This window comes from Triplophysa rosa, linkage group LG10, assembly GCF_024868665.1.
Source record: "Triplophysa rosa linkage group LG10, Trosa_1v2, whole genome shotgun sequence".
Taxonomy (NCBI): domain Eukaryota; kingdom Metazoa; phylum Chordata; class Actinopteri; order Cypriniformes; family Nemacheilidae; genus Triplophysa; species Triplophysa rosa.
In genome coordinates this window covers 3,266,464-3,277,284 of record NC_079899.1, presented here as the reverse complement: position 1 = coordinate 3,277,284, position 10,821 = coordinate 3,266,464, and the positions used below count along the sequence as shown (strand labels likewise).

The window sequence follows — 10,821 nt, the reverse complement described above, 5'->3', positions numbered from 1 at the left end:
GGTGTTTCTCAAGTTCTTTTAATTACTGAACTATCACCTTCCACACAATCCCACTGAAATGTAAAAAATCATGTCTCTACCATTAGTATTGACAGATACGACATAAGAAGTCACAACTGAAACTGAATGTCACAATGCTATTCATGATTGTAAATCAGGACTGTGAATGACACTTCTCCTCGGCATCATTGATAAAGTAGTGTGTTAGCAACACTGTCAGTGTTAATGTTTCTGAAAGTTTTAGGAGCCCTTCAGAGAGTTCACGTAGGCCTTGCGGATGTCAAAGTCATCAGCCGGGCGGTTATAAGCCTTCCACACCGGCTCACCCACAAACAGACGCATTGCCTTGGTGTAGTTCTACAGTGAATGAAAAATAAGAAACATGAGTAAATCTGATCACAAACAAATGTTTCAACGGGTTATATGGGGTACTTCAAAGCATTCCTTAAAGCACAACCTGTTTCACGTCTTTAATGTGATTTATTTTCAATGATGGGACTTGATTTTAACCATCAGACTAGTAAACTGTCTCGCAGGCAGCCGCAACAAAAAAGCATGTCAAATCCTGATCTTCGAGTCTTACGCTTTCATCCACGGTGAATCTGTGGTAAATTCCCGCCGGGAGTGTGATGAGGTCGCCCTTCGATACAGCTATCCGAATCCATCGGTCATTTTTATCCTTCACGTCGAAGTAAGACTGCCCGTCCAGAATGTAGCGGATCTCATCATCCAAGTGGAGGTGTTCTTCATAAAACATCTTTACCTGGATTGAAGAAATTATACATTTAGACAGAATACGTAAGAGAATTTATTTCATTCAAAATAGCTTACTTTGTTCTCATAATCGGGAAGTCTGTCGGGGTGAATAGTTATGATGTCCATGTAGGAATAACCTCTCTCCTCACGGATCTTCTGCAGTTCTGGGTCATTTTCATAAATATCAGCATTCAACTAAACAGAAGAGTGAAACCATTGAAAATATGTATTTTACGTATGATAATCAAATGGAAAGTATTGTGAGAAGCATATTGTGTTTGCTGGGTTGATTAACATTTGTATAGTTTTACTACAGACACCCTTATGGGCAAACTATGAGTAGGCTACTGCGGTCACAGCAAACACATAACGTTCCACTTATGTTCGTTTTCGGGTTTTTTTGGGTTACATGTGGGAACAAAAAAATTGCTAGCTGTGAATCTGACAAAAATAATTACTTTTACTGCAATAACTATACTCTTACTGTAAAAAGCCATGGCTACTGCACTTGTATTGCAATGAGCCCATGTTTACACTCTTACTGTAAATACTGTAAATCATGGTTACGCATAAATCTGAAACTTTAGTACTTCGATTTTGATTTCATGACATGATGCTGTGGTATTTTGGTGAAAACTATGTTTACCGTGGTAACCATATTCCAAACGTCTATTTCATTAGATATTTGACATTTTCAATTCACCCAGATAACGTTCTTTAATACGCTGGTGCCCTTTACGTCAGGTAAGGTCACGTGGTGTGCGTGTGATTTCTGATGCACGAACCTTCCAGTAATAAACTCCGATCTCTTCGAGCTGTTTGAGGGACACGGGCTGGTTCGGGTTTAATCTGTGAGGAAGTTTCTGATCCTCTTCAGACTCATCCATGTACCATGCTTCTATCCCGCTCATGTTTACAGTTGATACGACATGCGTGAAGTCTGAGTTGAGAAGTGCTTTCAAAATAAAAGGGTCCGTACTCAAATGTATTCAATGTCCCCCCTCCTCGAAGAAAGACGTTAGTTGTGTAACTATTTATTAGTGTGTTTTAGACGTTTGTCCAGTAGGATTTATTGATGTTCCACTGCTTCCCGTTTCATTATAAATTAAATGGTGTGGTTACCATATGTCTATTGTTAGCCATATGTATATATGTTTTAAATATAAAACAAATGCATAACATCTTCTTAGCACATTCATTAATATTGTTAAATGTATTGACACATTTAAGTAGCGCGAGTAGTAGTAGTAGATTTTTATTGCCCTGAACATGACTTTTATTTTGAAAGGTTTACAGTTAGGACCTTTAAGTCGCTCTCATCGCGGCTGTCTTCACAGTATCGGGGTTGGTCGGTGTGAATCCAGACTCAAGGTTTGTCTTACGTTCACCTTTATGTGATGTTAATAGACATTCCCTTCGTATTTTTACATTTAATGGCGCTTATGTACACGACCGTACCTTTCTTCGTTTTAATGTAATTACCCTATAACTGATCTCTTTCATTTATATTGATTTAAAGAGATATTCGGGCGGCTAACTAGCCTGAAGCTGCTTTGTTATCAATCTGTTAAACTCTTCTCGTTTATTTCATGATCAACTTTTCTTTACAAACACACAATGAAGTTGACTTCACCCAGTTTTATGTTATATTATTTCCCCTTGCAGTCAGATTGGTGCAAAGCCTTTTCTTTGAATAACTATGTTTTTTTCGTGCATGGTACAATGGTGTTTATGACATTCATGGTTTTATGACTTACATGGTATTTAAGCATTATGTACTTTAAATAAATATTGCCACCAGGCATTTACCATGGTATATGAAAGTATTTCTTCTGTACCATTGTATTGTATATATTCAAACACCATCATCCCTTAAGGAAATGAACCGTGGTTTAACTATATATTAGTAACAGTCATTTTTATTTGTTATAAAACCACTGTGACCACAAATTAACCATCATTTTGTTACATAAACCATAGTTTAACAGTGAGTTTGTAGTAAAACTATGGTTATACAAATGGTAATTTATCTGCCCGAAATACTATAATAAAACCATGGTTATTTTTTTGCTTTACTCAGTCTTTTTTTGCAATGCGTATTCAGTTTATTCGCAGGCTTTAATGTTACATTAGTTCACCTGCTTCTTTGTATGATTTGTGTTGTGTTCTCAATTCTGACAGATCCAGAGCTCCTGCTGTTTCTGCACCCATGGCTGATAGTGTGGAGAATGCAGTTAATAATGTGGTATGTATGTATGTTGTATGACTCCCTGTGATGTAAAAAGTTTATTTCAAGAGGAAAAAATCGGAGAAATGTCATTTTTGCGTTTACAGTGTTTTTCTGCCTGAGTGGTAGCTCAGAGGTGTTCCTGTAGCTTATAGCTCAGAGGCGTTCCTTTAGCTCATTGGCATTCCTGTAACTCAGTTGCATTCCTGTAGCCCACTGATGTTGCTGTAGCTCTCTGCCGTTCCTGTAGCTCAAGGGGCGTTCCTGTTGCCCAGTGGCATTCATATAGCTTATAGCCCAGTGATGTTCCTGTAGCTCTGTGCTATTCCTGTGGCTCAGAGGCGTTCCTGTAGCTCAGAGGCGTTCCTGTAGCGCAGAGGCGTTCCTGTAGCGCAGAGGCGTTCCTGTAGCGCAGAGGCGTTCCTGTAGCGCAGAGGCGTTCCTGTAGCGCAGAGGCGTTCCTGTAGCGCAGAGGCGTTCCTGTAGCGCAGAGGCGTTCCTGTAGCGCAGAGGCGTTCCTGTAGCGCAGAGGCGTTCCTGTAGCCCAGAGGCGTTCCTGTAGCCCAGAGGCGTTCCTGTAGCCCAGAGGCGTTCCTGTAGCCCAGAGGCGTTCCTGATGTTTAATAGGTAGAGCAGCATAAAGGTCATGGGCTTGATTCTCAGGGAACACCGTCATGTTGAACTGTATAGCTTGAATGCACTGTAAGTCTTTTTTGATAAAAGTGTCTGTCAAATGCGTAAATGTAAATATTTTGATGTTTCCTGTCTATTGTTATGTGTGCATGGAGATCTACTGAAAGAAAATGTCCTAGCTGATATTTCTACGCTAGTTTATGAGCAAATTAAGAAAAAGATGTTGAATAAGGCCATATAAAAGCACATGCACGTCTGACCGCACCCGTGTAGAATGAGATGAGGTGGGGCATGTCAAATACAGTATTTATCACAGCTTGTAGCTGGAGGCTGATCCACTCGCTCTTATCTGACTTCATGAAGCGTACATGCAATAATCACAGCTGTAAAACTTTGGCACCGCTGCAGCTTCGTGAAGGGTTTTATAAAAATGCTTTCGGTTTCCTGATTTCTGCTGAGACGATAGAGGACTTTGACCCTTGCTCTTGTGTACATAGATTTCATCAGAAAGGGAATTTCATTTCCTCATTTGAATGCTAAATACTTCACAGTTTAAAAGTCAGCTATAAGTAAAACAGTTGTCGGGTAGACCTCATGTAAATGTAAACACTGACCCGTGGCACTTTCATAAGAGTGTAAATGGTGCTTTAAGCACAGTAAAACACAAGCACACACATTTACTCTTGGATTTCTCTCTGTGCAGTCAAACGATGGAGTCGAGACCAACCAGCACGCTGAGACAGGCGGCGCAGGGGGTCCCGGCCGGAATGAGGTGGAGCTGAACGGACAGCCGCCGACCCCACGGCCACCTCAGGTGGTCAATGACAGTGAGGAAGATGAAGATGAGGAACTGACTCTCAAATACGGAGCTAAACATGTTATTATGCTGTTTATCCCCGTGACGCTGTGTATGGTGGTTGTCGTGGCAACAATCAAATCCGTTAGTTTCTACACGCAGAAAGACGGACAACAGCTGTGAGTATCATCACTGGGGTTACACTGACATAGTGCAAGAGTTACTGTATATTATGATATTTTTTTGATTGAATATAGTATATAAAAGTTTTACATGAGGACACATATTTTCATCAAATATGAAAAAAAACAGTGTTAGCTCTCTGTGAGAAGATGTAAAAGTATCTATAAAATTATATGTAAATAAAAGTTGACTGTTGTGTTTTGTGCCGTTATCTTAAAGTCCTAGTGAAATAAAAAATGATAATTCTTAATTTTTTATGAAATATTGCAGCGTTTATAGTAAATGGCTTATCAATGTGGGTCATTTTCTTTTTAAAAATTCACGTTCCCTCATAATCTTCAGTTAAAATCTGAAAATGCACTTCCGCCCTGAAATGACTATCTATCTCAAATGACGTAAATTATACGGCTTGGCTGGAGCATCCGTTAACTCCTCCCCTTCAACTGTCAGCTGTTTTTACACATCCAATCAAGTGAAAAACGCAAGCCACGCCCAATCATTTTCTCCTTTGAAATTCCTTTTCAGTCGGAAATGTGTCAGAATACGGAAGTAAAAACGACCGGAATTTCCGGTTCACGGGGACTTTAATAAGCATGATATCATGTTCTAAATGGGTGAAACAATATATTGTGGCATGATATATTGCAATACAAAAAAAATCTTATCTAGTTTTGTTCAAAATATTGTGACACTGTTGTTTCTTAATTATTTATTGTATTGAATCATGAGCTGAGGGTATCATTACATTTTAAAACAGTCGCAATGTTGTCATGACCAATCTGCATCTAGGACCAGAACTGTCCATTTTTAAAGTATAATAGATATAATAGATATTTCGTTTTTTTTTTCTTTTGGCTAACAGAGGAGATGCTTTGTACATCAGATATTGAACTCATCTGTCGCTGTTCACTTTTCTGATTTCTGCACCAGTGGTTTTAAGACCACCCTTAAGCGTTACACCTGACAGAGATGGGTTGCTCATGCCCATCCGATCCAAACACAAAATGTTAATCGGTCACGTCCTGACTTGATTCAGATGTGTTGGTTAATAAGTCTTCCATGGAATTCTTAATGCGGAGCAACAGGTCTTATTAGTAGGAGTGTAACAATACACTAATATGGATAGAGACATCAATGAAATGACCAACGACACAAAAAATGGTCTGCATTCAGCAATGCTAAACATTGTGGTAATGAACATTGTTATGAGCATTTTGCCGGTAATGATATTGTTTATTGAACAAACATTCACAATTCTGTGCGTATTTTAAAATTAATGTTCAATATGAAATTATAGTAAAACAGAGGTCAGATCATTTATCTTTTTATCTGGACTAAAGCATGTCAGCCCAAAACATGTTTGAAAAGGTCCTGATTGTTTATTACAGCCCAAAACATATTTTTCTTTACATTTGTGTGCTTTTGTTTTTGAATACTTGATAATTATGTTTTAGTGTTTAAATATATGTTTTTGAATGAGTGAATGATACTCTTACACTGTGTCTTAACCAGACACAGCGCCACATGAATGTATACGGTACCTTTTAGAAATTGTCGCAACGTTACGTTGCATCTTGTTCGGAGACAGTGTTGCTTTCGTTGGTAAGAGACATTGCGTTTAGTTTCTCTGTGTTTATTGAGGAACTAAGACCCTTTTATTCTTTTATTCAGGATCTATACTCCATTCCGTGAGGACACCGAGACCGTGGGTCAGCGCGCTCTCAACTCCATGCTCAACGCCATCATCATGATCAGTGTTATAGTGGTCATGACCCTCGTGCTGGTGGTGCTCTACAAGTACAGATGCTACAAGGTCTGTTCACTTGGCATGTCGCCCTCTCATTGATTCCTTTTGAATGTAGATTTATAATCTGTGGTGTTCCGCAGGTGATTCAAGGCTGGCTGTTCTTCTCCAACCTTCTCCTCCTGTTCTTCTTCTCCTTCATTTATTTGGGGTGAGATGCATCGTTTTTCGCTCTAGGCTTCTTAAATGTTCTGTGACATCAGTTTGTTGCAACTATATCATTAAATATGAACTAATGTCATCATCTATTTATCATTTTGTCGTGGCAGCCGTACAGTTATGAAAGTATCGGTTCACCTCTGTTTCTCGTCAGGGAAGTGTTTAAGACGTACAACGTGGCCTTGGATTACTTCACGCTGGCGTTGATCATCTGGAACTTCGGTGTGGTGGGAATGATCTGTATCCACTGGAAAGGTCCGCTGCGGCTCCAGCAGGCGTATCTCATCATGATCAGCGCTCTCATGGCTTTGGTCTTCATCAAATATCTCCCTGAATGGACCGCCTGGCTCATCCTGGCTGCTATTTCTGTCTATGGTCAGTTACATTACTCACGAAAGTTACAAAACCGTTGTATGATTTAAAAATGAATTGTTGAATTTCTGTATTTTTGCACATACAGTAAGCCAATCCCTAGACAGATTAAAGGGTTTATTCACCCAAAAATAAACATTCCTTCATCATTTAGTCCACCTCAAGCCATTCTAAAGCTGTATGATGGAAAAGAAGGTATTTTGAGGAACGTTGGTAACCAGACGACATTTGACCCCATTGACTTCCATTGTATGGAAACAATACCTAAGAAAATATCTTCTTTTGTGTACCACATATACCATATACAGGTTTTCAACCACATGAGAGTGAATAAAGGAAATGAAGTTGGCGTATCCGACACACCGACTGTCAAACCTATTGAGCTATAATTCTAGAAATTTATTATGAACTGCTCTCGCATTTTACGTACAACAGCCCAATTCTTTTTCTATTTTCTGTAGATCTTTTGGCGGTGCTGTGTCCGAAAGGACCTCTGCGTATTCTTGTCGAGACGGCTCAAGAGAGGAACGAGCCCATTTTCCCAGCCCTCATCTATTCCTGTGAGATACGTCCATCAACCCTTCTGTCTTCTTAACCGTCGTTGCATTTTAACATTGCGTATTGATCGACTGCTTTTGATTCATTTGCACTCAATTGTTTATGATTAGCGACCATGGTGTGGTTGTTTAATATGGCGGACACTACAGATAGCAGGAATAACTCCAGTCATCCAGTTCCTCAACAGGAGAGCCAAGGTGAGTCCAGAATCAAATAAAAAGCTTGATTTGTTGCGTATTTAAGAAGATCAGGCAATGAAGAGGGTCTTCATCTGTTCATCGGATGGCCAATGAAACGCTCCTATCGTCTGTATTGTTCTGACTCCTCTATCTGTCCCCTGTAGTCGGCATGGCACCCACAGCCCAGCCGGAAGATGACGGCGGTTTCACGCCTTCATGGGTCGATCAACAGCAGCATCAGCTTGGCCCGATCCAGTCAACCGAGGAGAGCAGACAAGAGATCCAGCAGATGCCCTCCACACGTCCTCCACCTGCGGACGATGATGAAGAAAGTGAGTATCTGTTGCGTGTGTGTTTGGTGCCCAGACAACAGCTCAAACGTGCAAACATCCTTTTATCGTTCACAAAATTGTGCAAACAATATTTGATCTATTCTTTTATTTATTTATTTTCAAGCAGAATTTGTATGCGTGTGTGTGTGTGCGTTTTACAGGGGGTGTGAAACTGGGCTTGGGAGACTTCATCTTTTACAGTATGCTGGTGGGTAAAGCGTCAGCCACAGCTAGCGGCGACTGGAACACAACCCTTGCCTGCTTTGTGGCCATTCTCATTGTAAGTTTCCCCGAATAGTTCAGAGAAAACCCTCCCTGTGTCTGAAATCGACTATTTCTCAATACTATACATACACATGACAATAAATACAGTACGCACACACACACGATTTCAGACAACCCATTTGATTGTTTTAACATGTTCTGTTGTGCTCCTCAGGGTTTATGTCTAACCCTCCTGCTCCTCGCCATCTTTAAAAAGGCCCTTCCGGCTCTGCCCATCTCCATAACCTTCGGCCTGGTGTTTTACTTCGCCACTGATAACCTGGTTCGTCCGTTCATGGATCAGCTGGCTGTTCATCAGTTCTACATTTAGTCCGGAGAGATGCACTCCACACTGCAGCAAATACCCACAATCCCCGGCAGGGAAAGTTCACCCTGTAGACACCTCCATTGCTTCTGGATATTTGACTGGATGTGCCGATTTGGCATGGAATAACTCTTTATAATTGCAGTGCCTCTCCAGTGACTTAACCGATCCGGACATTTGCTTTGAACACACGCCGAACAATCACTTGTTCGGAAAAATCAAAGACCTTCTGATGTCATCTGACGTGTATGAATGCTTGACGATGATTAGGACATTATCGCTTTATTATGAGTTTGATGAACTCTGGTATTTGGAATGGGACCAGCTTGCTTTCTTCAAATCTTGGATTCACTCCCTAGGCATTATGTAAATTCCGGCTGTGATGTAGTGAGCATTAACCCACAGCTCGGTGAATGTTTCAGCTTTTCAAACACACAGGTAGGTACTGATTGCTTTTGCTTCCTGTGAAACAATCCAGCCATGTTTTTATGAAAGCTATCTCACGTTAACTGTTTTGGTTAAGCTAGCATGAAATTACATGCTTTTAAAAGCTGCTGTTTTGCTCTTCAAGAACATGCCGGAGCGTCATTTTGGAATGTACCGTAAAACTCCCTTCATGTTTAACGTCCGTGCACGATAGGAGACTGTGCAAGAACTGTTTGTTTGTTCATTTTTTTCGTCGTTTATTTTTTACTTACCATGGAAACGGTTGATGAATGATGTTTCATTTCATAGCACACTCGTCGCTTGTCATTCAAGGAATTGCAAAAATTTTGTAACTAAATCATAGATTCACAAATAAAGAAGTTGCTCGTTTTGAGCAATTGTGACTATTTCGTTACCTTTTCTTTGTTTTCACATTGGTCCATTTATACCTTGTACTAACAACATTTTGGATTGTCCAATCATAAGTGGGCAGTGCTAAATACGGGGTGTTTAAAGAACAGTTAAGAAACTCAAAGGTTTGTAAAAGTGATGCTTTATTTGGCAACTAAAAGTTGAGAAACATTTGCTGCAACTCATTTTGAAACAGGCAAGTAATGTAAATTTCAGGGAAGTGAAATCAACCTGTAAACAGTAAAAATGTACTGTTACTTGGTCAAAGTTACATTTTGTCATGAGACATGCAAGATGAGATTTGAAGTTATCAAAATAACATCGACATAAATTATATTTAGTGCTTGTTTTGGTCACACACATAATCTCCCATGTGTCTGTTGTTTTCTATCTATTCTTCATTCTTTCTGTCCTCTGATGTAGTATTTATTTTTGGATGTCTATCATCTGGACAGTCGCCCCTCTTACAGGTCCCCAACAATGTGCAATTGGAACTAATAGTAGTAGTGATTTCCATAGCGACTGCTTGGCGATGAATGTTGGCACGGTGATTCTCCTTTGTGATTGAATCTTAGCGATTAGCGTCAAGCTGAGCTCTCGCATTCCACTTCAGCGTCTTGCCTGCTGTCAATTGTCCTGTAATGCCATGGGTAAAAGCAACAGAGATTGCCACAAAAACATACAAGTTTAAACAAGGTGAAGTACCTATGTGTAGATTCTATTATTTTTTTGTGGTACTTGCTACAGCCTGGCTCAGACCGATTATGAAATCTGGTTGCATCTCACACACTGAAGTAGAATCTTTACTAACTTTCTTCTCGTAAATCTCAAACCTGCTCACATTACAAGAGTTGAAAATGTTGAAGATGTGTGACGCATCACACAGTACAAGATATTAACAAGATTATCGTTTCGGTGCCTCATGTGGTCTCTTGGTGAAGCAGATGTAAACAAATTGACATTGTGACCCACTTAATATTATTATTGTTTACATTTGCTAGCTAGTGCGCTAGCAACTTTCCTGCTCACAACTTTTTGGGGCGGTTTCCCAAAAAGGATCATCTTAAAACAGGATTAAGCCTTTGTTAAATTAGGACATTTAAGTAGTTTTTACAAACACGCCTTACAAAAAACATTACTTGTATTGTCAGTGCAACTTGTTTTTAGTTTAGACAGCTCTAACATTTATTTTAGTCTAGGACAAGTATTAATACCTGTCCGGAAAACAGCCCCTTTGTTTAAAACCACATGTCTCTCATTGGCTACTGTGAAAATAGTAATCGTCTAAAATCTTAAGCATCAAACATATTTAATATGATCAATGCGACCCCGATGTTTGTTGAATAGTTGCATATTTGGATCTGTAAATGCTTCACATTACCAAATAATCTGAACC

The 10,821-nt window shown here is 39.8% G+C and overlaps 2 protein-coding genes across 2 annotated transcripts; one reads left to right on the top strand and one right to left on the bottom strand.

Moving 5' to 3' along the window:
* Window positions 1–2: 2 nt before the first annotated feature.
* adi1 (acireductone dioxygenase 1) lies at window positions 3–1,715 on the bottom strand. Its single transcript, XM_057343834.1, has 4 exons — window positions 1,542–1,715; window positions 832–951; window positions 584–763; window positions 3–357 (listed from the first exon to the last, which is right to left on the bottom strand). Exons 1-4 carry the CDS (start codon window positions 1,665–1,667, stop codon window positions 241–243), a joined length of 543 nt encoding a protein of 180 aa, XP_057199817.1. The 5' UTR covers window positions 1,668–1,715; the 3' UTR covers window positions 3–240.
* Window positions 1,716–2,061: 346 nt separating this feature from the next.
* On the top strand, window positions 2,062–9,421 carry psen1 (presenilin 1). Its single transcript, XM_057343833.1, has 11 exons — window positions 2,062–2,127; window positions 2,938–3,001; window positions 4,320–4,591; window positions 6,267–6,408; window positions 6,483–6,550; window positions 6,713–6,933; window positions 7,392–7,490; window positions 7,599–7,685; window positions 7,832–7,999; window positions 8,161–8,279; window positions 8,439–9,421. Exons 2-11 carry the CDS (start codon window positions 2,966–2,968, stop codon window positions 8,592–8,594), a joined length of 1,368 nt encoding a protein of 455 aa, XP_057199816.1. The 5' UTR covers window positions 2,062–2,127; window positions 2,938–2,965; the 3' UTR covers window positions 8,595–9,421.
* The last annotated feature ends 1,400 nt before the right edge of the window (window positions 9,422–10,821 follow it).